This window comes from Anneissia japonica, unplaced genomic scaffold, assembly GCF_011630105.1.
Source record: "Anneissia japonica isolate Jap-2015-1 unplaced genomic scaffold, ASM1163010v1 scaffold287986_len575832_cov185, whole genome shotgun sequence".
Lineage (NCBI taxonomy): Eukaryota > Metazoa > Echinodermata > Crinoidea > Comatulida > Comatulidae > Anneissia > Anneissia japonica.
The window spans coordinates 537,260-563,686 of record NW_022692348.1 but is presented as its reverse complement, the minus strand read 5'-3'; the positions used below and the strand labels follow the sequence as shown (position 1 = coordinate 563,686).

The 26,427-nt window shown below is 35.0% G+C and overlaps 2 protein-coding genes across 5 annotated transcripts in view; one reads left to right on the top strand and one right to left on the bottom strand.

Moving 5' to 3' along the window:
- The window catches only part of LOC117100277 (centrosomal protein of 41 kDa-like), a 33,920-nt gene that overhangs the window by 3,775 nt on the left and 3,718 nt on the right, over nucleotides 1-26,427 (bottom strand). Inside the window, exons 1-8 of one of the 3 annotated variants that reach the window (XM_033239922.1) lie at nucleotides 22,755-23,035; nucleotides 21,333-21,746; nucleotides 20,582-20,643; nucleotides 19,405-19,465; nucleotides 17,765-17,918; nucleotides 16,534-16,694; nucleotides 15,445-15,512; nucleotides 14,125-14,239 (exon numbers count right to left, since the gene is read on the bottom strand). In XM_033239922.1, the coding sequence (XP_033095813.1) occupies nucleotides 14,125-14,239; nucleotides 15,445-15,512; nucleotides 16,534-16,694; nucleotides 17,765-17,918; nucleotides 19,405-19,465; nucleotides 20,582-20,643; nucleotides 21,333-21,498 (787 nt within the window). In that variant the 5' untranslated portion in view covers nucleotides 21,499-21,746; nucleotides 22,755-23,035. Of the gene's footprint in view, nucleotides 1-14,124; nucleotides 14,240-15,444; nucleotides 15,513-16,533; nucleotides 16,695-17,764; nucleotides 17,919-19,404; nucleotides 19,466-20,581; nucleotides 20,644-21,332; nucleotides 21,747-22,754; nucleotides 23,036-26,427 lie in introns of those variants that run through there. The other 2 variants (XM_033239923.1, XM_033239924.1) reach the window with 2 other exon arrangements.
- LOC117100279 (complement C1q and tumor necrosis factor-related protein 9B-like) lies at nucleotides 5-14,118 on the top strand. 2 transcript variants are annotated; one of them, XM_033239930.1, is made up of 3 exons: nucleotides 5-2,390; nucleotides 8,008-8,351; nucleotides 12,910-14,118. In XM_033239930.1, the coding sequence occupies exons 2-3, from the start codon at nucleotides 8,015-8,017 to the stop codon at nucleotides 13,131-13,133; spliced, it is 561 nt and encodes a 186-aa protein (XP_033095821.1). In that variant the 5' UTR covers nucleotides 5-2,390; nucleotides 8,008-8,014; the 3' UTR covers nucleotides 13,134-14,118. The 2 variants fall into 2 exon arrangements, with proteins under 2 accessions (XP_033095821.1, XP_033095820.1); XM_033239929.1 differs by lacking the exon at nucleotides 12,910-14,118 and having other exon boundaries at nucleotides 20-2,390; nucleotides 8,008-9,234.

Genomic DNA, 26,427 nt, shown 5'->3' with positions numbered 1-26,427 from the left:
TGTAGTAAAGACTTCAGCCTCTCAAAACATGTGAGTTAAATACAGTAATAATAAATCTATTACACACTGTACATATTCACTGAGCGCTTGATTTAGAGTACGATGCATTTTACATTGTCCCCAAAAAGAGAGTAAGTGAAAACAAATACTAGAGGGTGCACTGTATTCCCAATGCATATTCTAGCAATACAATATATAGGCAGAGCTGAGTGAGTTTCAACAAATATAAGTATAGAAAAATAAATGTCTGCCTAGAAATGCATGTTATGTTTTCTAATTGTTTAGGGAGGAACATTTGGATTTAATACAATAAATACACAAGGGTATGCTCGCCTAGAAAAAAAATCAATTAATGTCAAATTAGTGATATATGTTGGATTTCACAAAAAGGAAGTGAAGTCAGGCGTGCAACTTATCTAATCAGCTGCTGCTGCAGAAATTCCTCACAGCTTTGTAACCCAGTGCTCCAGGGCATACAGGTCTGACCAAAGAGAAGGAAAGTCAAGGTTTAGATGAGATGAGATTCCAGGTAAAATGGCACAATTACTGATGCCTCTGGTCCAGTAGGCCTGAAAAAAGAAGTTGGAGTGACAAGAGAGAATGGAAGCCAAGGATTAGATGGAAGAGGTGGAACCAAGTGGTACTGCTGAAATACTGTCTACCACAAACATCCGGCCAAAATCTGCATTCTCGGATGCATTTGAGACAAATCCAGAAAGTCACCCAGTTAGTCCAATGAAATACCATGATAAATAGTAATGTATGGAATCAAGTTTGTCTGTTAACATCCAGGTACCTATGTCTTCCAGTTTACATCAGGGTCAAGCTTCTCTGGCATCACTACAATGTGCAGCGTTCTCCCTAACATCATGAACAAACATCATGATACTTTGAAAGTCCACCATAGTTGGGACTGACAACATATTTTTAATAATTATGAGGCATTGAAATGTCCTAAATTGCACATTAATACTATATAAAAGCAGGAAACAGTTAAATAATTTAACTGTTCCCTGATAAAAGCATCATGGAAGATGTTCCAAGCATCATGGCCAACTGATGTGCCTCATGAAGAATGGATAACATATTGTCTGTGCACATGAGACCGGAATCAGCGTCAAATCAGTCAGTAATACAGTATGTTAGTTCTTGATTTAGTAGCCAATGATGAAGTGTGGACTCAGCCTACAATTGATCAGAATCTGAGGCAGTGTGATTTATAATAACAATGACAAGGATAATAACAATATAACAGTAAGAACAACATTTTCCTGATGCCAACTAATAGCATAATCATTAAAGGAATATTATTTCATAGTATATATTCATCTGACCAGATGATCTAAAGCTAAAACAACTAAAGGTAGGATAGGAACTCACCATTTGGTAGTAAAACAGTGCGATCAGTGGAGCATCTAGGAGTCTTGAAATTGTGGGGGGAGATGGGGTGTGGCTGAAAGAGGTAAAGTGGGGAGGCCTTGATGAAGAAGTGAGGAGGATAGTTTGCCAAATCAGGTTTAATATGAGTTGAGTTTTAACTACTTGAGGGTCATTTGTTTGCTATGCATGTTTACAGCAGAGAATAATTGGGAATGCAAGCTTTTTTGTGAGGGGATGCATGATCCCCTCCCTTCCCCTCCTCTTGCAAACCCCTACATATACCAATGAGATGGGAAAAAATCAAGTTAAAGAAACAAATAATCTGTCAGGTAGGGACAACAACTCAGATGGCACATTACATGGTTAAAATAAATTCAATATTTCGTCGGTGACAAACATGTGTCTGAATGAGGAGTTAACAGCGCTGGTGGTGGTATTCTATTAAGCACTACAGTACATCTGCAACGTCACTCTATTCTTATTGGATGAAATTTAAGAAGACTTCAGATGATGCCCTAATATCAAAATGGAAAGTTAAAATGATTAAGAAAGGCAATCGGATCTTACCACGGTATGGCCGGATGTTGCTTGGCTTTGTTGTCATCCCGACAGGTCTGTTATGTCCATCATAAAACAATGTAATGTTATTAATTGTATGTAATATGGGTTTGAAAATTCAATAACAAAGTTGTTGACCCCCTCATTTATTGCATGTGACTTTGAAAAATAAGATAGTTAATACATAAACATTTATGGAAACTAAAAAAAGACTGTATATTTAAAATGTAATTAAACCAAAGGAAGGTTCATTCATTTGCAAGACAGAGCTCCAGTTAACCACACCCCATACAGAAATTCTCATAGTAACACATTAACCATCAAAGAACACAGAAGTTTTCTCGGCACAAGAAATAATCAAAGGACTTTGTAAACTTTGTTTCTCAGTAACATCACAAAACTTGGGGAAGTTTTCAGCAAGCACATCATACAATTATCGAAGGACTTTCTTGGTAAGTAGAATGAGAAATACTTGAACTTTGTAACAAGCCTTTGCATTCAGTATAAAAAAATGTGGTTTAGTGGAATGGTTTCAGGCTTATATATAATTCAATAGCAATCCTATCATCTATGTCTTTGACTACAGTAATACATCTACATTTTTGGTATCTGGTAGGTAAAATGTATAGCTCATCAATTTTAATAATTAATAATAATATTTACACAGCATATAAGATGCAAAGGAAGTTGCATTGGTTAAAATGGTTTTTAATAATGTTTCAACTAATTTTCCAAATTTTCTAAATTAAATTGTTGGTGGACACATCTGCTATACACCTAATCCTTTAATTATTTCAAAGAGTTTCACAATTATTGTGCACTCTGTTCAATCAGTAAGATTGATCTGTGTTCCCTTTTGTCTTGTTTCTTTTTGTATTATTGGATATTTATTGTCTGAAATAAAAAAACTGAATACTATCTGTATAGTCTGGGTCTAAACATTCTCATTCAAAATTGAATGGAGTCGATCAAAAGCATCACTACATTCAAGTAGATCAATGTTTTTGGTAAAATATGTGAAATCTTAGAATAGAGAAGAATATGAAGTCTTCTGAAAGGCTTTCTAAATGATTTTGTGACATTTCACTTCTTGTGTTATTTCCTTTACACTACTCATTTTATTGTCAAGGAAAAGCTTTTGTAATATATATTTTTAGGTAAAGTTTTGACATGTAATTTATTGGCTTTTTTTGCTATTATTCAATTACTTTATTATCTACGCTAGGGTCAAATTTTCTTTCGCCAAAATGGCAAAAGGTTTTTAATTTTTTTTGTCAAATTAAAAAGGCTTTAGCCTAATTTGAAAACTAATAAAATTTCACAAAAACGGTTCCGTAAATCAATTTCTTGCTTATTTATATCTTATTCATTTGTAACCAGTCGTAAAGGTTGAAAGAACAGTAGTAATGGTTAGGGAGTTTTCGATGCACGACGTTAATCTTAACTTTAACGTCTATAGTACCCAACATGCAGCGGGATAGCTCCGCTTCTTTTGTAAACAAATCGAAATACGCATGCGCAAACCCGTAACTAACGAGCACGTAAAATCCTGAAATTAACGTACTCCGCAACGCAAGATGAATAAATTATGATGTCATCCGTTAAAGTTAAGGTTAACGTCGTGCATCGAAAACTCTCTATTGAATAAACAACAAAGGAAACACAAATGATATGCGGGACTGAAAACTACTGGGCCTGCCATAGTGCTACGTCTAGGCCCTAATTAATTAATTAAACGTTGGAGTAGACTAGAGAAGAGGGTGCCTCAATTTTTGATGTATTTCAAGCGACTGCTATTTCAAGTACTGCACCTTACAGTATACAACTGCCTGTTGTTTTGCTCTACAGCACTGGAAATGTAATTACAAATAAAATTGATGCTTTTATATTGTTTTAACCATTTTCTGTATTTTTTTTCTAAACACACCACACATTCTTCATCGTCACGATGACCCTTGCTGTAGGCCACACCTCCTAAATTCTGCCTGCCAATTGGTTATTATTTTTCAGGGGCGCGGTGGTGTATGCAAACATGTGCTTCGATTGGGATGATGCCAGATCGCCCAAAGTTTCATAATGCGTGACAGGAACAAGCTCAGTGTTATAACCGATGAAGCTTTAATTAAACAGATTTATTTAAACAAATAAAGAAACTTTAATGGTTTTAATTTAGAGATAAATAAAAATAAATCTAACACATTTAAATTTCATTCTCTAAAAATTTAATTAAAATAGCAACAAGAGTGAAACTAGTATTTGTAACCTACACTGAAGAATCTGACGACATCCGAATCTGAAATAAACATTTACTGAAAAGAATCACCAGCAAAAAAACTTTTCACAGCATCTGGTAATTCATAATTTTACTTCACTCAAAACGTAATGAGTCTGGTAGGCAAAAAAGGAAAGATAGGCCTATTCTTCTTTTGTTATTTCATTTTCGATGTTTGCATAACTGATCGTCAGTTTTTAGAAATTGATTTTTGTGATAGTAGAGGCTCGGTTTGGTTAGTACAATACAAGAAGTGAAAGAAAGATTGTGCTTTCTTTTTAGTTTCAGGGTGATGTACACCTTACAAGGAAGATATAATTATTTGACATTTTAGTAAGTCGATATCCATTAATTAAGCTGCTGAAAATAAGGAAAAAATAATGATCCAACAGAAGGGAATATCGTTGTATACAGTATATTATTATTCAACACACATTCACCCCACCCCCTCTTTCTACCAAATATATAACAGGCACGGTTTAGAAGGGGGTATGGTGGTTTATTCTTGTCCCTGATAAAAAAAAAATAAATAAATAAATAAAAATAAGAGAAAAAGTAATAATTGGTCGCCTAATACGCCTCAGAGGTTATTTTCGGTCGTCCAGAGAGTACAGGAAAGTACTGCTGTGGGAAACATTAACTGGATATATGGACATACTGTATATATATGTAGTTCTCTATACAATAATAATAATAATCTTCACCCAGGTTCTTTCAGCTACAAAATGAAACAGCAAGCAACAAATCATATGGAATCCAATATAAAATACACTATTTATTAATACTACTGCTCAATCGTAAAACTCAATACTAACTACACTACTCTGCCAGCACACACCCCTGGTTACTCACTCCAACCACAAAACCTATTTACTGTATATATATGCGTATGTGTGGTCATCATTTAAAATGCATCCATAAGAACACACAAAAATACAGGGAGGTACTGTAGCAATATTGAGAATGTAAAATGTTTTTAAAAACTGGTATATATCTGTACTTTCGCGCCTACATAGCTTAGTCTTTCCTTATTCCTCCACGTTCACTAAAGCTCTCCTATCAACTAAAGCCATATGCATTCCCATCTCAAACTCTTATATAGTGTGATGTATGCAAATTAAGGCTTCAGTCATGGCATAGTTTTGATTGGTGGTTCGAACTTTGCGGACCGATTACTAACCACTCACTGTGTTATGATGCTATGTACTATCGTGTGTGTGGTCATCACCCAAAATGCATGCATGAGAAAGGAAAGATTGACTTGATATAACATAAGCAATGTGCAGGGAAGTACTGTTACGTTTTTGACTTGTACATATTTTTATTTTACACACACACAATAAACTATCTTTAACAACTAGTATCTGTGTACTCTAGAGCCTATAGCTAGGTTTTCCCTTATTCTTCCACGTGCACAAACCCTCGTAGCCTCTGCTATCAACAAAAGCCAAATACTGTACTGTACATCATGACCTTAAACTCTTATTAAGGTGATGTATGCAAATTCAGGCTTCAGCGATGGACATCACTGTGATTGTAATTGGTGATTTGAAATCAGCGATAGTGATTGAAATCAGATTGTGTTTGAAATCAGCGTAGCGGAATCTACATGTTAAATTTCAAAAACACTTTCACCCACCCTCTCTTTCTACCAAATATATGAGGCGTGGATTTAGAAAGGGATATGGTAGTTGGTCTTGTCACTGAAAAAAACCCTCGAAGCCTCTGCTATCAACAAAAGCCAAATAAAATACTGTACTGTACATCATGATCTTAAACTCTTATATCTGTAAATTCAGGCTTCAGCGATGGACATCATTGTGATGTGTTTGAAACCACTGTGCTGTGGCTAGCGCCTGTAACACTATTGAAAATACAACTACATGTAATATATATCCATGTACATAGCTTAGTCTTTCCTTACTGTTAAATTCCAATATTCACTAACCGCGAAGGCTCTATCAACTAAACACAAATACACAGCTGTACTGTACATGCCGAATGCCGATCTTAAACTCTTATATACAGTAGGGTGATGTATGCAAATTCAGGCCTCAGCGATGGACATCATTGTGATTGGTTGTTTGAAATCACTGTGCTGTGGGAAGCGTAGCGGAATCTACATGTTAAATTTCAAAAACCCTTTCACGACGTTCACCTACCCTCTCTTTCTACCAAATATATGAGGAGTGGATTTAGAAGGGGGTATGGTAGTTGGTCCTGTCACTGAAAAAAACCCTCGAAGCCTCTGCTATCAACAAAAGCCAAATACTGTACATCATGATCTTAAACTCTTATAGGGTGATGTCTGTAAATCAGGCTTCAGCGATGGACAACATTGTGATTGGTGGCGTGAAACCACTGTGCTGCGTCTAGCGTAGCGGAATCTACATGTTAAATTTCAAAAACACTTTCACGTCGTTCACCCACCCACCCTCTTTCTACCAAATATATGAGGCGTGGAGGCGGTATGAGTTATGAATATGAAATTAAATTTTCTCTCAATGTGAGGTAATGGATGTCCGTGTACATTGCTAAGTCTTTCCTTACTGTTATTCCAATGTTCACTAACCACGAAGGCTCTACTATCAACACAAGTACATGCCAATCTTAAACTCTTATATAGGGTGATGTATGCAAATTAAGGCTTCAGCTAGGGACATCATTGTGATTGGCTAGATAAGCATATGCGCGTCTGTAAAAGCTTAGGAATCGTTCTTTCTGCCAAAACATATTGCGGACGTAATATTTCCAAGTCTTCTGTGCAGCAATGTAAATTTCAGCGGACTGATTTTGGCTTATGTGGACTACATTTAGCAAGTAACTATGAGCCCCAAAATCGGTCCGCCGGACCGAATTTTGCCCCGGACCAAATTTTTCCTGACAGGCCTATATAAGGCCAAATAAAATAAATTGCTTGTTTACCCTTCTTTTTTTTAAAATGATAAATAGGGGCGGGTGGAAAAGTTTTTTTTTTTTTATTAATTTTTTTTTTTTTTTTTTCTCATCAGATGAATAAAAATAACCCACACAGACCTAGAATGGCAATATCTTACGACAACACCTTTAGACTAATTTTTAGGGCATCTGGCAAAAAATAAAGATAAATTCACTCACATTTTTTTTTATTTGTTAAGAAAAATGCTAAAAAAAAACTTGTAAATTTTTTAAAAGTTTTTTTGTTTTTCCGCCCCTACTTTTTCCACAAACAAACAATTTTTTTTTTGGCCAAATACTTAATCCACTGACGCATTACTAAAAGCAAGGAGGTATTGCAGACCTCCTTGCTAAAAGCTGATCAGATGCCAAATCATTTCTGAAGTAATAAAATGTTTGTATACATAGTTTGGGGCTCAAGTTAAACATAATGTACACTGGAACTCAAATTATACGTGGCTTTATTAAAAATATTTTTGTATATGTACCGTACCCGTTATTGTCAACAAACATTCCCTGGAATTAGAGCAGCTAGATTGCTCATATTGTTGGAGCGCCAGGGGCCCTAAACTCCACGTGGCTCCCCTCTGAAACCTGGAGAGGCCTGGCAGCCCCCGCTTCTCCCCCACCAACTGATGTAGTCAAGCATTTCAAATCTTTCAAGTTGGTAACTATGGGAGTAGGCTGCCAGCATTGTTGGTAGGCCAAAGTAAGAACTGAAGGGGGTCTATACCATTATGAATTTTGCAGACAAATCTATAACCATATCAAATGGAGAAAAAAGTTCTCTTTATATAGTAATTAAATTAGAAAGTGAACAAATATACCAAGATAATAAATTAAATTTTATTAAATTTCAGAATCAGGATGTATCTTGCAATTGCTATACAACTCAGCATTGTCTGTATCATCCAATCAACTACTCAAACCGACACCCAAGATTGTAGTGGTTGCTGTAGTCCTGCCGCAGGGATTCCGGGAATTCCAGGCAGCCATGGTACACCTGGTGCTCCCGGTCCAATAGGCATGAAAGGAGATGTTGGGGTGAAAGGAGACAAAGGAAACCAAGGAATAGATGGGCTTCAAGGTAAAATAGGACCAATTGGTCTACCAGGTGCTACTGGTGAGAAAGGAGAAACAGGAGAAATGGGAAATCAGGGATCAGATGGAAGAGATGGACTTCCTGGTAAAATAGGACCAATCGGTTTACCGGGTGCTACTGGTGAGAAAGGAGGAAAAGGAGAAAAAGGTGAACAAGCTACCACAATCAGCCAGCCCAAATCTGCCTTCTCAGTTGCATATAATGTAAACCCAGGCCGCCCACCAGTTAGTCCTATGAAATACCCATTAATAATTACCAACTTTGGGAATCACTACAATAAAGAAACAGGCAAGTTTGTCTGCCAACATCCAGGCATCTATGTCTTCCAGTTTACATCAGGCTCAACAGGCGTTAGTAATAATATTTTGACAAGCATCATGAAGAATGGGCAACGCATTCTCTCCGCACATGAGAGTGGTTCAGGCTACAAATCAGCCAGCAACATGGTAGTTCTTGATTTAGTAGCAAATGATGAAGTGTGGACTGAGCCGCTCAGTACCAACCATAACAATTACTTTAGTAATTCCATCATCTACTGTTCTTTTTCAGGCTTCCTGCTTTATGCATCTGCATAAGGAAATTTTGAAAAGCTTATAATTACAAATTTCTGATCAGCAAATTGCAACAGAATATTTTCAATATTTAAATTCAATTCAATATTTATTTGCTCCAAAAGCTATTATCCGCCATACAAGAAATATGCTTTTAGTGGCCTTATATGGCCTCCTATACATACTACCATAAAATCTATATTACAATCTATATATAATAGTGAATACAGGCATATTTTTATTGAATCTACAAGTATAGTCCAAGGCACAGCAAGCATTCTTAGCCTACGATGTAACGTTATACAGTTGTTCATAGTTCATGATACTTGATTAATAATAATATACAATCTGAACATTTGACTAGTACCAGCTGATGTTTTTCTTGGAATTCTCTATCATTTGAGTAGTATGAATAAAAGAACTTTAAAAATGAACAAACATGTTAAAAATTGTTTGGTTTTTGTCTGAATTTGTCACAACTTCAAAGCTCACTCACCAGGATTTTTGAAAAAATGTGGTGCGAAAACCAAAGTGCAGCAAGTCTACAAATCTCACAACTGCAATATTGGGGGTTTGTATTACCGTCTATTAGTCAAACCCCTAAAATTCTTAGTTATTTTTATCTTGTGAACCAGTTTTAATAAATATATTTTATTCACAATATATAGTTGATTTTAATGTTTCAACCATTAATAAAATTATGTTGTATGATGTCTATTCACATTATACCGTACTAATATATACTGTAGGTATAGTCCAGGTTTTATTCTAGGCTGAGAAATTAACATGTTGCAGCCCTGCTAAGGCCTGGATAAACAGGCACAAAAAGCATAAATTTTATGCCGACATTGTAAACACAATAAAACACCAGTAATTATTAGTCAATGAAAGAAACATACCTAAATTTTAAACAGACTAATTTTATCAATTTAGTTTATGCTTTAAAGTGAATTATCCCAGAATCATCTAACCTACATTCAGCAACTCTCACTTGATAGGTTACTAATCATAGCAGATTCTGCAGGGTAAAATTCTATCAAATGTGGACATATCAACACATATAAGTTCATGTGCTTTGATGATGATGTACTCAAAAAAAAAAAAAAATAGGCCTACAAAACAAGAAAATGGAGTTGGATATTACATGATATCCTTGATTTCACATAAAAATTGGTGTGTGCAGGTATACTTGACTCACCTAGTGTGTGTACTATGTTTGGTTACTCACATAGTATGTGTGTATGGTTGAATCGCAGTTGGATTTATATAGCGCTTGATACCAGTCTCTGCATTGTGAAGTGTGAATTGGCTCTTTTAATAACTCTTCTCCCCTGAGGGTCTAAGCTACCCGGTCAACCAGTCTCATATACCAGGCCCGTATCCAGGGGGGTTTTTATGGTTCGGGAGAACCCCCTTTTCTAGCAAACCTCCCTCTTTTCTGGCGAAAACCCCTCTTTAAATTTCCCAAATAAGTCATCCAACCCTACTAATGCACTGCAGACCCACCCAGACAGACATTTTCAAACATATCTGCTTTTATAGCATTATTTAGACCCATAAAGAACAAAAATCCTCTTGCTTTGGGGGTTTCGCCGACCCCACCGGGGCTTCGACTGTGGACCTCATGCCCAGAACCTGGCTACGGGCCTGTCTACTCTTGTCTGTCAACAATAGGGGGGTGAATGGACCAGTACCCTTGGGTATCCCCCTGCTTGTCTTTAAAGATGTACTCGGTTCTTTAAGTATGGAATATGCAAACTCGCATGGTGTGTGCAGGTATGGTTGACTCACATGGTGTGTTAAGTTATGGTTCACTTACATGGTGTGAGCATGTACAGTATGTTTGCTCTTACCCTGTATGCTGTGTGCCAGTATAGTTTACTCACATGGTGTATGGAGGTATGGTTACTGGTCTCACATGGTGTGTGCAGGTATGATTTCTCACATGATGTGTATGTACGGTTGAGGTTCACATGGTGTGTGCCGGTTTGATTACTCACATGGTGTGTGTGTAGGGTTGATTCGCCTGGCAGGTGCAGCACACCTGCCAATCCCTGGGTCATGAAAACTTTTAGGTTTTTTTTTAAATCTTACAAAAAAATCTGGAGGTTTCAAGAATTAACCAAAAGATGATGCAAAATACTAAAAAGGACACTTTGGCCGTTGGTGGCGACATTAAAATAAAAAATGGCTGCTTGTCGCGAAGCAAGCAAGCGGCGAATACATTGATTAATAATGATCAAATCAATCAAATTTATGCATAAATCAGAGTATTTGCGGGGACCTGTAAAATCAGTGAAATCGGGTGAAAATTACATTCAATAGGGAGAACTGGAGATTTTTTAAAATATCGGGTGACACCCGATAGGAACGGGTAAGTTCCAACAGGATCGGGTGAGTTGACAGGTTCGGTGTAGGTATGGTTACTCGCACGGTGTGTGCAGGTGTCATTACTCACATACAGTGTGTGCAGGTATGGTTCACATGGTGTTTATAGCATGAATTTACCATCTTGGCAATTATCTGTCCACAGAGACTAATTATTTAGTTATATGCATATTAACTTTACTGGAGTATATTGTGTCTGTCTCTCACCTAAGTGCATTGTTCCTGACATTTCATGAACCTGCCACTACCTTGACTAGTCATGGATCTCAGTAAAGACTACAAAAGGTTTGTTTTGATTATCTTCATACATAACAATGATCCACACCCTCTTCCCAGAATAATGCGTGAAGTATCGTTATCATTCCGAGTATCTTTATTTTCATCTTCACCATTACCATCCCCACAACCACCATCACTATCACCATGATGAGTGGTCATGGATCACAGTAAATGAATAATTTAAAAAAAAGGTTTAAATGAGCACTCGTTCTGATTGCCTTTAAGCTCTGTCAGATATATTGGGGTAAAACAAAAAGACTCCGAAAAGAGACAGAGAGATTTTGAGATTTAACGTTTCAATCTATTTGATCTTTCTGGTGATGGTGATAACAAATATCCACTCCAAATTTCAGGTAAGAAATAAGGCAAGGAGATTTGTATTCACTCAAACATAATATCAAAAACCTTTGTTCTGATTACCTTTAATGAGTTCATTATTATTTGGACATACATTCGTAATGACATCCAAAACCATGATATCTAAAAAAAATTGAATAATGAGTGGTCATGGATCAGGTTAAATATTTAAGTAAAAAAAAAAAAGGTTTAAATGAAATGAGCACTTAATGAGCACTGATTAACTTAAGGCACACCAAATTTCAGGTAAGAAAGTAAGGCAAGGAGCTTTGTATTTATCTGGCCAAATATAAAAAAAAAAAAACACTTTTGTTCTGATTACCTTTAAGCTCAGTCAGATATATTGGGATGGTAATAAACATCCACTCCAAATTTCCGGGTGGAAAAGTGAGGGGCTTTGTATTAATAACGACAAATATCCAGAGATACCTTTGTTCTGATTACCTTTATGCTTGGTCAGATATATTGGGATGCTAACAAAGATCCACACCCTATTTATAGAAAGAAATAATGCGCAGAGTTTGTTATCATTTGGACATACATCCGTAACGATATTTAAAAACGGGAATATTGTGGAGTAATATTGGTTGTGGAATGCAATAACAAAGTTGTTTAACCTTCATTTAATCCATCTGGATTCACAAGATAAGAAAAATAGAAAAAAGTTAAAGAAATCTGATTGTATATAAAGGTAATCAGAACAACGAAAGGTTCATTCAGTACACAAGACAACATTAAAGAAACAGCACATCAAACAAGAAAAACATCTCTCAGCACATCAGACAAGACAAAGGACTTCAGCAAGAACTTTTCTTGAAGACAAATGACATACATTTTAATTTAATCATTTCAGGTCGAAATGTATCTTACAAAAAACAACATTTGCATTATCTGCATCATGCAATCAGCTACTCAAACTGACACCCAAGATTGTAGTGGTTGTTGTAGTCCTGCTGCAGGGATTCCTGGAATTCCAGGCAGCCATGGTACACTTGGTGCTCCTGGTCCAATAGGCAGGAAAGGAGATGTTGGGGTGAAAGGAGACAAAGGAAACCAAGGAATAGATGAACTTCAAGGTAAAATAGGTCTACCAGGTGCTACTGGTGAGAAAGGGGAAACAGGAGAAATGGGAAACCAGGGATTAGATGGAAGAGATGGACTTCCTGGTAAAATAGGACCAATTGGTCTACCAGGTGCTATTGGCGAGAAAGGGGAAAGAGGAGAGAAAGGTGAACAATCAGCCAGCCTAAATCTGCATTCTCAGTTGGATATAATTCAGACCCAGGCCGCCCACCAGTTGGTCCAATGAAATACCCATTAATAATTACCAACTTTGGGAATCACTACAATAAAAAAAACAGGCAAGTTTGTCTGTCAACATTCAGGCATCTATGTCTTCCAGTTTACATCAGTATCAGAGGCCATCTAGCAATAACATTCTAACAGTAGTAATAGTATTTTGACAAGCATCATGAAGAATGGGCAACGCATTCTCTCCGCATATGAGAATGGTTCAAGCGGCAAATCAGCTAGCAACATGGTAGTTCTTGATTTAGTAGCAAATGATGAAGTGTGGACTCAGCCTTACAGTACCAACCATAACTATTACTTTAGTAACAGCAACATCCACTATTCTTTTTCAGGCTTCCTACTTTATGCATCTTCATAAGGAATTTTCAAAAGGCTAATAATTACAAATTCCAAATCAGCAAATTGCAACATATTGTGTTATGAAAAAAAGAACAAAAATAAGAAAACTCTTAGTTTTAATTGGTTTTATGATTATTAAATATAGTATAAAAAGTAAAAAAGCTGCCTAAAGATGTAACTAGCACAAAATTATCGATCTTTTCAAATTAAAGATTACATATTTTAAGATAACCACTAAGCTCATTGTTACAACCACATCTTCATCTTCATTTAAATTAGTATGTTTAAGTGGATATTTCTGGTGGAAACAATACTAAAACAGATGCCTACCTGTACTAGCCCGACACTACTGTGTGTATAGAGTATGATAGTATGAGATAACAAATAGAATGGGCATGTGATATTTGTCCAATATGTAATACTACAAGTATAGTTCAAGATATAGCAAGTATTCTTGCCTATTAATGTAACATCAAGTACAACAATTCCATAATATTTGCATAAAATAAAATCTGAATATATTACTACTAGGAATAGCTGTTTCCTTGGAATTCTCTATTTAACTTAGTGGCAAGAATGAAAGAACAAACTGATTTTAAAATCTGTAATTAATCTGAATCTCTGATTATAAACATTCGATAACAACTTACCACCGGAAAGAACAAAAGTATTGTCAAAACCCCTCTCAGCAAAAGTGGTCGCTGCCCCCGTAGCAATTCTTTCATCTTCATCGTACATCACAATTATCTTCCCTGGCTGATTACGCTACATCTCAGTGTTAAAGTAAGAATAATAGTAATAATTTTAGTAATGTTTGATAATTAAGTACTAAAATTATAAATACAAACACAAAAGACAACCACGATTGTAGCTGCCATGATAACAACAATGACAACAATGACAACAGAGAAAATAAAAATAATGAAATTAATGTATGTAAATATTAAACAATTAAGCCTGGTTCTCACGAGAGCCCTAGTATCTGGATCGGGAGATAACCATTAGCTAACCGTAAGCACCTGTGTGAGAACACCCGATCGGTTAGCGCTAACCGTTAGTGGTATCTGGATACTGCTAACGGTTAGCAAGCACTATCGGTTAGCACATTGAGCGCGTTTCTATCATCAACCAATCACACATATTCGTTTACAATTTCTAGTTTCTTATTGGCCAGTTATTCGATCATCATATTCTTGGTATCGGGATTGGGGTCTTCTCATATGGACGCACGGCAGCTAACAGTTAGCAGGATCTGGATTCTGCTAATCTGGATCCTGCTAACCGTTAGCTGCCGTGTGAGAACCTAGCCATAGTAGCGTACATAATTAAATCATCATAGTATCACTTTCTTATTCTTTATTTAAATATCAAATATAAAAATGAATTTAAATCTAAATGCAAGTAAAAAATAATCACATACATAATACATAAAATCCTAAACCGCAGCACGAAAATATAATACTTAATCAGGCCACAAAAAAAAAAATGTGTTGGCCACATTTTGGGAAATTCAAAAAATGTGTAGGTCGGTAGGAAAAGTTGTTTTTGGTTTTTTTTGTGTAATGTGTTTATGCCTTAAAAGTATAAAATACACAAAAATACTACAAAGACCATCATTAAATCTATATTATAGTGCTAAACGATCGCATAACACTGTGGCATCACCTACTGGCAAGATATTGTAGGGCTATTCCAGCCTTTTTAGCTCATTAAATAAATATTGCTTGTTGAAGTTGTAGTGTAAAAAAAAAAAAAAACTAAAATGCCGACCCTCAATTTCAAGCATTTTGTGTCAGTCGGGCGTGGCTAACACAATCATTTTTTTCCTATTTGGAGAAAAATTCTCCTCTTCTGAGAAATGTCATTAATTCCATAGCATGTAGCTCCATAAAAAGTGCCAATTCGCTTAACTTTTTCTTGAAGAGTTTATTTAAAGCCTAGAGTTTGTTTCAGTAAAGCAAAAAGGATACGTAAGCTAGAATTTCTTTAGTGAAGTAATTGCACGACCTTGACAGCATAGCAGATGGATAGTTTAACGCTACGAATAGAAAATAAATATTAACATAATACATTACAAATAAATTTTATTGGCAATTTGCATAATAAAATACATTAAACAACAAATTGAAGTTGAACACAGAATTATAAACAACAGCATTTCCCTCATTAAAAAAAATATCTAGCAAAACATTAAAAAGGCACTAAATGCCAAAATATCTAACAGAGTGTTACATCAAGTAATAGGCCAATGTATTACTATTTTAACCAAAGATTATCATTTCTTAAAAACACAATCAAAAGTGATAAAAGTCAAAAATTATTATACTACAACAATACTAATAAAATAATAAATGCAGCAGCATAAATAGAAAAAAAAAATATTAACAATATTAATATTAACTAAAATAAATCACTAAAACTTGTTTAACCTATGCTAACATATATGGATGTTAAACTCTTAAAATTTGATAAGAATTTTGAGTGCAGAGATCACTGATATGCTTCGTAGCATATGTACGTTTCACCTAACTGTAACGCTTGGTTTCCATAATCGCTCAACCTGGTTCAACTTTGCTAACTGCGTTGCAGACGAATAGGGGTGCTTTCCCGATTCCGCTGAAGTAGCTAGCAATGTGCCCTTATTCGTCTGCAACGCAATCAGCCAAGTTGAACCTGGTTCAACCCTTCCAACAACTGTCGGCAACTGTCACCAATAGGGTGAGGTGATTCTATGGAAACCAAGGTTCACTAGTTTGAAATGCTTTCAATTGTGCCTTAAATTCGATCAACCTGATATTTAACTTCAAACGGTTTATTAGTATAAAAAATATGTAGAATTACATAAATGTTTCTATATGGACTTTGCTTGGACAAATTTTGAAAAAAATCAAAGCATAGAAAGTGACCAAAGTGCTGCACCGAATAGCTCTGCAAAAATATCGGGAAACAGGAGAAGAAAAAACAAAAAAAAAAGAAAATCAAATAAAGGGCTTCTTCACAGTAGCTGGAAGAGACAATAATGATAAACAATCACTAAAGGTAAAATGTAACATATTCACCTGTTATGATATGACACTGGTCGTATGCATCTTTATCTCGCAAGTCTAGTAGCAAGTAAGGACAGTTTTGAGGTTTTTTAATCATTGTTTCTTTGTCGACATTACCTGCCTCGTTGCCTGGTTCAGATAACAAATCAAACTCGCCAATTCCACTTACAACACTGAAAACAATATATAAGAAAATAATAATTATAACATTTTTTTTTTTTAATTTCTTTCACTTCTAACAGCAATACACTTGAACATTTAAATGAATGGATGTTGCTTTATAAACCAAGTCTCTTTTTGAGGTCCAGAGAGTGGAGTTGTTTGTGGTCATAGAAAAAGTCATGCATCATGACAGGAATTGAACCCAGGATTAGAAGACAAGCATCCTAACCAATAAGCTATTCAACCCCACTCTAATTAAAACAATAATCATCCCTGGCTATGCATTTCGCTTGTGTCCTTGGGCAAAGCACTTTACCTACGGTTGTTGCTCTACACTCAAGAATACAAGTGGGCACCTGTTTTATTCAAACACGCTAGCTGCAACATTATGGAATTTTCCCCAGGAAACTGAGTATGTGTTCCATATATGCATTTGCTCCCATTACCAGAGGGTAATAATGTGAAGTGCTTAAGCTTGTTTTCAACTAGGCGAATTTTTTCGCATAAATCAAAGCGTCGGTTCACTTCCTGAGCGAAAAAACAAATCGACTTTAGAGGTTCTAAGTCTAAGCTAAATCCACACTATCAAACTTCCTAGGACAAAAAATTCTTGCATATAAAAATTTCTCATAAATGTTCATGATATGCCTATATATGGCATGCCACATGTTTTTTGTTCAAATAAATTTTGTGGACAGCCTTCACATACCAATAAAAACAATGAAATCTTATTAGTGCCTGTTTCCACCCCAGAAGACGCTCATGACGTTCAGAGCAATCTCACTGACCGATACAACCAAGCAGTATAAGTGGTTTTACCTCAAAACCCATATTATTGCACATGGTGTACCAACAGTTTTATGATTTTGTTAATAATATTTACAATGAATATAATAGCAATAAACATCAATAACCTCCCAAAAATGAAGAAACAATAGTGTTATACAGTATTTGATTATTGACGATATAAACAGATTGTGGATCATAGAATAATGTAGGCCTAACATACATATTTTTGTATAAATCTGACGTATTCAATCTTCAAATGGAATTTAAAAATCAATAGATCTCATTCACATACCTTTGAAAAGTTGAGCGAGGAGTGGACAGGTCCTTTGCTTCACCAAAATCTCCGTCTGTAAGTGCCAGGGAGGGTACTGGACTGGACCTATTTTGACTGGCGCTATCACCTGCACCTATTGCGCTACTTCTTGCTGACTCAAGATCATAATTATCTGCAATTAATTATATATTAATAATAATAACAAATATACATGTGCGGTGCTGCTCATGTGGCGACGGAGCTCATTTAGTTTGGTAGAGTTGTTGGTGCCTGTTTTAACATTGACAAACTAAGAGCAAACGTGCGATACATGAACAAATTTAGAAACGCAAGTCTTATGTCATTTACAGAAACTTGGTAGAAAAGAAAAACACAGAGATGAGCATATGGATATTGATGGATTTAAATTAATCAGAGGAGATCGAACATCGGAATCGGGTAAAAAAAAAGGATGAGGTCTGTGCGTAACGATTAAGGCGTCTACATTCATACCAGAGAGTTTAATAATGGTGATTATTGTACGGCCATTTTACATTCCTAGACAGTTCTCACACGTAGTTATCACGATATATGTTCCTCATAGAAACCCTGCTAAGAAAGCTTCAGTACAAATTTACGACACCATTCATAAAGTTGAAGTGGAATCTCCTTACAACTTGAGTATAGTAAATGGCAATATTAATTATTGTAGGTTAAGGATAAGTAGTGTTTATTACTTCCAATATGTCAGCTGTGCGACGTCGACCAGGAATACAAGCCTACTGGACGTTTGTTACTCGAATATAAAGAACGCATACACGTCCACAAAGATACCATGTCTCGGCAACCATAACTTCATACTGCTTAATCTCAAATACTTACCATTGAGTAGGACGCAGAAACCAAAGAGAATCAATATTAAACCAAAGAAAATCACCATTTTAATAAATCTTTTAAAATGATTTTTTTTTTCTTCAAATTTTTAACAGTGTACGAGCAATGAATTTCCGTAAAAGGACGCAATAAAATGAGTTTGAGTTATTCAACAATATTGTCACATGGGGTCAGTGTCCTCAATTTATGCGATAAGTGCACAAAATATTAAGCTGTGTCCACACTACCAAATTTTCTTTCACAAAAAACTGCTGTATGCCCATATATAGTCATGATGTGCCTATATATGGTCACGATGTGCTTATATATGGTCATGATGTGCCTATATATGGTCATGATGTGCCTATATATGGTCATGATATGCTATATATATATAGTCATGATGTGCCTATATATGGTCATGATGTGCTATACATAGTCATGATGTGCTATATATAGTCATGATGTGCCTATATATGGTCATCATGTGCCTATATATGGTTTTTGTCAAATAAAATTTGATGGTCTCGACAAGGCTTTAATTCACTGTATAGATAATAATAGTGTAGTTTTATATAGCGCACAAATCTATCTAATGTAAGATGCTCAGGGCGTTGGAAATGTGGACTATGAACTCGATCAATGACTTTCTTCACCCCTAAGGGTCCCTTCATGTCTGTGCTTCCCGGTAACCCGGTACCAGCAACTCTCGTCGTCCACCACAGATGCCTAATAATCTGAATCATGGTCCATCAGTTTACATTATTATCCTAATTATTCTATATACAATTGCTAACTAGGTTTACCTGCTTCTGAATCATTCTGTGCATTGTCTTCTAGCTGTTGAATTGCATGTACTTGAAGGACCTACAATGTGATTAATGACATGAGTCAAATGTGAATAGAATCAACAAGCTAATCTATCACTAATATACAAAAATAATAAAAATAAATAATAACCAAAATAATAATTATATTTAAATACTGAAGAAGCAAAATATTATTACATGGAAATTAATATGGCGAAAATTTTAAACAATAGATTAAATCAACACAATTTTCTTTTACATTCTAATCAACTGCCAGAACTCAACTACTGGGAATGAATACTTTTTGTGATGTGATTCTAGTAAGACTTAAAAGTGAGGCTGAAACCAGGGCTCACTGCGCTCTACGACCGTTGGCCGATAAATCTGACTCTGCTCCCTGTGAGAGTTAGACGGTGACAGTCTCCATCTATCCTTCATTTAAACGATCTGTTCTGCGCACGTTGTGACGTTGCGTTCTCTATAGAATCACGTCGGCTTACGACTGTTGGTCAGACTGAGTGCCAGGCTTTATGTAGTGGAATTGTTTTGTAGTTTTTTGCAGGATTGAACCCAGGACCCTGTGATGTACAGTATCTGGGCCCAGAGGGGTGCATGCCCCTCCAACAAATACTTGCGCACACCCTAAAATCACAGTCAAGTAGTTAAAAATCACCTAAAATAACCTTATTTTGTGAGTTAGCGCCCCTAAAATGATCAAGCCCCCAACTTCAACTTTGCGAACACATTAGCACCCTCACTAATACTGCCTGGGATTGGAATCAACTAATCAACAAGGATTTGTATTGCACCAGTATCTACGGCAGAATGTAAAACACAATACAAACATTTTAACCACCAAAAGCCGCAACTCAAAATCAAACACAACGAGCATTAAAATACATAATTTCATATTAATAGGATGATTAATGATACCAGAAATATTTTGACAGGAAGATTAAAGTTGTGATGATTAACGATGATGATGATAATAATGATGAAGACAATGAAAAAGCTATAGATGATGAGATAAAAACAGTAATAATGACATGAAACTGATGGTAACATTGATAATGCAATGAAGCCGGTGACAATGACGATTGGTAACATGAGAATGCTAGTAGCGAGGACAATTGAATGACTGATGTGTACTTAAATCTTACATTAAAAAACTTACCAATTGTACAAATGTTGTTACTTTCATGCGCTTGAAAATTTCATCTTTTTTATACCTGTAATCTGTAAAGAGAAAAAAAAATACAGTTAGTGGGGATGTCCCTAAAAAGCTTGTGACCACACCCCTTGGTCATGTGACAGAGGTAACCTAGTAAACTGTAGTCCAACCACATTTTGCACTGCTAAGATGAAATCCAATTATATCATTAGCATTGCCTGGCAACACAACACTGTCGTTGGAAGAAGAATAAGGTGAGATTTTTATATACCTTGTTTAGCGAACCCACCGCCCACCAATGATGATTTCGAATAAAAATAAAAAAAATTTTTTGGTCAAATTTGCACACCCGCCGGCACAAATCATGGACATTTATTTGTTTGAATTTAATTTATTTTTATTTTGCACGCTGCTGCCTTGAAATCTAAAAAAAAATGTATTTAGTTCTTCCTAATTATATAAATTTAAAGGATTTAATCATCCTATTACTACACTGTTTACATTCACCAATAACATTTTATTTTCTCCTCTGGATGTTTTTGATTTGCTAAAATAAGAAAACAAAATTTTAATTTTACTTTTCTGCTTCCCTCTGAAGACCTTTCAAAAATTGAGTTCGCGAAACAGGTATAAAAAGTCTCGCTTAAGCATTATGGAATGCAGATACTTGACGACAGCAGCTTCCCTTTTAGAGAGTAGTGAAACAATTATACTAGTAGCTTAGAAAACTTGAGCAATTACTATTTCAACTTACCTGTCAGTTCTCCTTTAAGCACTTTCAACGTTAATCGATCACGTAAAATGGAGCCATGCGACGGCCCAAATGTACCGTGCTTTCCCACCTGTGTACCACTCGACACATGCTTTCGTTCAGGGCTTCGTGAACTAACATTACCAACAGACCTATTACTAATTGGCATTGTTTTGTTTTGTTGAGGTCAAATCTAGGTCACAGAGGGTTACAGATGCATAGTCTCTGAATGAATTCTGGGATGCTGTGAGTGTGAAACACTATAGAAATGATAATGTTGGAGGACAATACTACAAAAAACAAAAGTATAACAAATCCAAGTTTGTTCCACAAGATACCCAGTAGATGTGAATGTAGATCTTAGTATAGCAATTGTACATTCAGAATCACTGCTCCATCGATGTGCTCCAGTAGTACCTATCCAAATGAATTTACTGTCTTTGATATTATTCCTTCAAAATACACCTCTTATCAAACTAATGCAAATTAAGTATTTTGCTATATTTTTTATGGTGATTTAGAAGTATATAGCCACACAGCTAACAATAAACTTTGACACAACCTTCCAAGGTTAATGTGCTCCTTGAGTTCTTTGATCAATAGGCTCGAGATCTCAAATCATTGATTTCAGAGCACCTTAATGAGAATTTGAAATGAGTAGATAATATTACTGTATTATAAATTTGTTGACATATCAATACTATTGTTTTTTATTTACCTACTAGCTCCATATTTTTTTGGAATATAACAAAATATAAAGTCAATATTTTTTTTATTCTTCTAGCAGTAGGATTTAGGCCCGGGGAGCTCACTTGTATACAAGCCTTACGGGGGAGGTGCAGCAGCCACTCCAAGATATGAGACACTTTGTGCTACCTATTTTACTGAAAATTATTAGGGACTTGAACTACAATCTACCAAAATCTGGTGTCGGTTGGACTACTATATGGACTACAGTACCAAATTAAACTTTTGCTGGCTCCCGATGGTGAATAACACCACAGTTCTGTCTGTTCGCGGCTATATCAACGGTAGATTTAGCACGGAGGTTAGCAAAAGATCTTCGCTAAAATAGTGTGACAAATTATGCTACTTTGATATGGGACGGGGCAGAGACATTAACTACAAATTTTACCTAGGTATTTCCTACACTTGTGCTACCAAATCTTCGCAAATTATGTTACAGCCTAATACTACATATAAAAATTAAATCCATGCTGAATTTACCAGTACACAATTGGAGAGAAAGAATTTCTCTTTCAAATTTCAGTCAAACTTATTAAGTATTAAGTCACTTCAATATGCTTTTGCTTTCTCGTTAATTAGATTTTACATTAACTTAAACTGATAAAATTAAAAAATTAAACATATGTAAATGGCTAAACATAAACTAACTAATAACAATAATGCATTAACCTAACTTACAGAAAGTTATACTGGACTCCAAATGGTGGCTAACCCAAAGTAATACCAATACTAGTTACTAGTTAACATCAAAATCCAAGTGAATATCCATAATCTCTAGCAACATAAACAAATGTTTGGAAAATCAACAAACACTTTCTGATTTCAGGATGCTACAGTACCTACACATCACAATAATTACAATATTTGATCCACAAAGAAGAGCTTACAAAGATTCGTATAAATACACATTTCAGAATAAATTGAAAGCCAACCTGCTTGGCTAATAGAGCAATTACGACTGTCAACACCCTAGTGTCTGAATCTGTTATTAGTCCACATAGATCAAACTGCTGTTCTTGTTACCATAGAAACCATACTGAATTGAAACTTGTTATAATGCTATAGACAGATTGGTTTGTTTGGATTCTGGCTTTTGTAAACATTTCAATTATTCTCATCTCAATCCAAAAGACTACAATGACTAGTCATAATCACCATGGAAACCATTCTATCTAATACACAGGTGATCTGTTTCACCAGGTAAGCATTGTGAAGAACTCATCTTTAGAATGAAAACATTTGGAGGCATGCTCTGTGTTATACATTAATGAAATTTAAAAGAACTCAATTTCTTTATAAATAATGAGGTTCAATGTAAAGAAAACAATAGTGAGGCATAAACGAGGTCTTTCATATCAAGAAAATGTAAATTTAAAGGTACAGTATATTCAGTTTTATTTCTCCAGCATGTGATATTTTTAAAAGGTATTTTTTATTGATTGAATAATTGCTTGATCAAATTAATTAACTTTTCAATTATTTGTTTGATAAAATAATTGACATAGCAGGGGCGGATCCAGATGTCCGAAAATTGGGGGGGGGGGGAGAAGAAACCCACTGAGAGACAACACTACCCTAGAGGGTAATTTTTTGTTTGTTTTCTTCACACCTTGAAATAACTCTAAGAAGTTTTGTGCGATTTTATAATTTCTTTTTCTTTCTTTTTACTTTCCAAAAGGGGAGCTACCCTTGTCGGAGGAAAAAACTGTTTACAGCAATTAAGTTTGTTGTTTTAACTGGCGAAATAAATGAAATGAAATAAATCATAGCATAGTGCTAATTGCTTGTTAACCGTTTCCAAGTTTTTCGTCAAACACCCTTTTTGTGTCTTAGAAAAATCAATAATACAATATCAATTTTTTTTCTCCTCCGAAGCCTAAAGCTTTAATTATGTGTGGAAAGAAAAATAATGACTGTTTATATAGAACCATCAGTAGAATAAAAATTTATGATGTTCAACTCTAGTAATTTTAGTATCACTGTATGAACCAAGAATGGTGGGCTGTTGACTCCGAAACTTGCAAAGTTATATGGACTTATCAATGATTACAGAGGTCCCAAGTTGGAAGAAGTCATTTCCGGGAGATCTGTAGTGGGTGATCCAGGAATTCGAAATAGAAGGGGATGGGGGGGGGAGGCAGGAAGGGACAATTGTAGGGTAGGTCTACCGCTTCAGCCCCACCATGAGGTAAGAAAATTGATGATTATAGCACCTCTAGATGGCTGAAAATGACACTCTCAAAGTTTTAGAATATCATTTTTTTCCCATTTTTTAAAAATAATTTAGAAAAATTTTGGGGCCTGGGCCGGCTGTCCCCCTCCATTTGAATCCCCTCTCCTTTGAATCCCCGCTGATCTACAGTAGTATGACTTTTGTTAAGACATTTCAGTTTATTACTGCACAAAGTGATACCCTCAGCACTGATTTCAATGAGACAATTGATAATAAGATAGTGAAAGCATACAAATAATAATTAATTGTTGTTGTTATTATTATTATGATTATTATTATAATTATTATATTTATTTCCTCCATAAAAATATATAAATATCAACACAGGGAATACATAAAAACAACAATACAAAATGAAAACATTATAAAATTGAAAGAAAAAGAAAATCCACTGAAACAATGAGTATACAGATTGCTGGTGAGTGGGGAGGCGGGCATACCAAAAGGAACGGAGTTCCTGTACAATAAATGTTTGGAATCAACAAGCACTCATCAGCAAAAGGTATAGTCTGACAAAATAAAAAAGTAATATGAACAATTCCACAACATATTTCTTAAATAAATTAAAATTTCCATTACGCACAGATAAAGAAAGGCAATTCCATTTGTGGGAGATAGGTTGCTTGCTTGCGGGAGTGCGGAAGGTCGCCCCTATTTCCAGGACACTCCCGCAAGTTTCAGGAGAGTTGGGACCCCTGTAATGGAAAATAATTCTAATACGCAAACAAAACAAAAACAAATAACTATTTGACATAATAATTGGAGTTACTATTGCATTATTGGAGAATATAAGTGCAATAGTAAGGAATAGATTCCCAGATACATGACACTTATACTTTATATTCAATTTACAAGATACTATATTTGTTAATTGCTGTTAAAATACATTCTACTAATACATGATTGTTGCTATTACTAACTGTTATTATTATTATTATATCATTTTATATCTTTTTTAGATTAATTTTCTTTAGTATTTTTATATTTTTATTATTACCGTATTAATATTATTATGAATGTATTTAATTTTTATCATTATTATTATGTCAATGCTATACAAATTAGTAAATGCAATTTAATATACAAATTATACGAATTAAAATTCAATATAGACATTAAAGATACATGTTCAAAACACAGTGTCTAGTTTGATAAAATTTATCTTTGGGATTACTTTGGACAATATCTTAATAACTGAAGAAGTGAGAGAAGCAGCAATTGAATGGTTCCTATGGCAACCACTCTTAAACAGTTCCGCATGAAAGAAAATCTATTAACGTTCATAATTAAGGAGAATAATGGAATAAATATATTATGTGACATTATATAGCTATTTATAAATAATTACAATTAGGAAATGGATTGATGAGAGGAAAATAGATCAGTTTATTACAGTAAATATTTGAATTACAGTAAGAGAGTAAATATTTGAAATGCTAACTACATCCTTTACACTGGCACCAGTGAGATGGAACTCCTCCCCTAGGACACGGTTGGTAGACCGGAAATCGTGTAAACATCTGGCTTTTACCATCAAATGCACTTTAAAGAGCACATTGCAAACTTTGAGAAGAGTAGGAGGTTACCTCAACGCCATTTCACCTCCTGTCATTGTGGAATGATGTAAACATTAAGTTATGTACCCTGGGAACAAAGTTAAAATCTATATCTTCTATATTTTTATTGTGTAATTTTATATAAATTATTGTGATAATGATTTGGCGGCACTGATGGTAATAATGAAAATGATTAATAATGATGAATGATGGTCGATTTAAGTGTATTTAATTCTTGACATTTTATATATACCTGATGATATTCCTTTTTGATAAAACAATTTTATAGATAATTTTTTTTGTAATGCAATTTGAGTTTTGAAGTAATTTTACTATGTGTTTTCCTAATTCCTTTGATAACAATTTGAGATATATATTTGTAGTGCAATTTCAAATTGTGATGTAATTTAATTTGTTTTTGTATTTTTACGTTAAATGTACCAAGAATTTCTACATATTTGATGGACAATAAAGTTATCTTATCTTAAACTGAAACACAAAGACTAAAAAACAATGCAGTATAACAATACAAATTAACGAAAATCAAAGATGCTTTAAAGTT

What these genes read in the sequence shown, in the direction of transcription:
- LOC117100279 (XM_033239929.1), top strand. Translation starts at nt 8,015, where the DNA reads ATGTATCTTGCAATTGCTATACAACTCAGCATTGTCTGTATCATCCAA.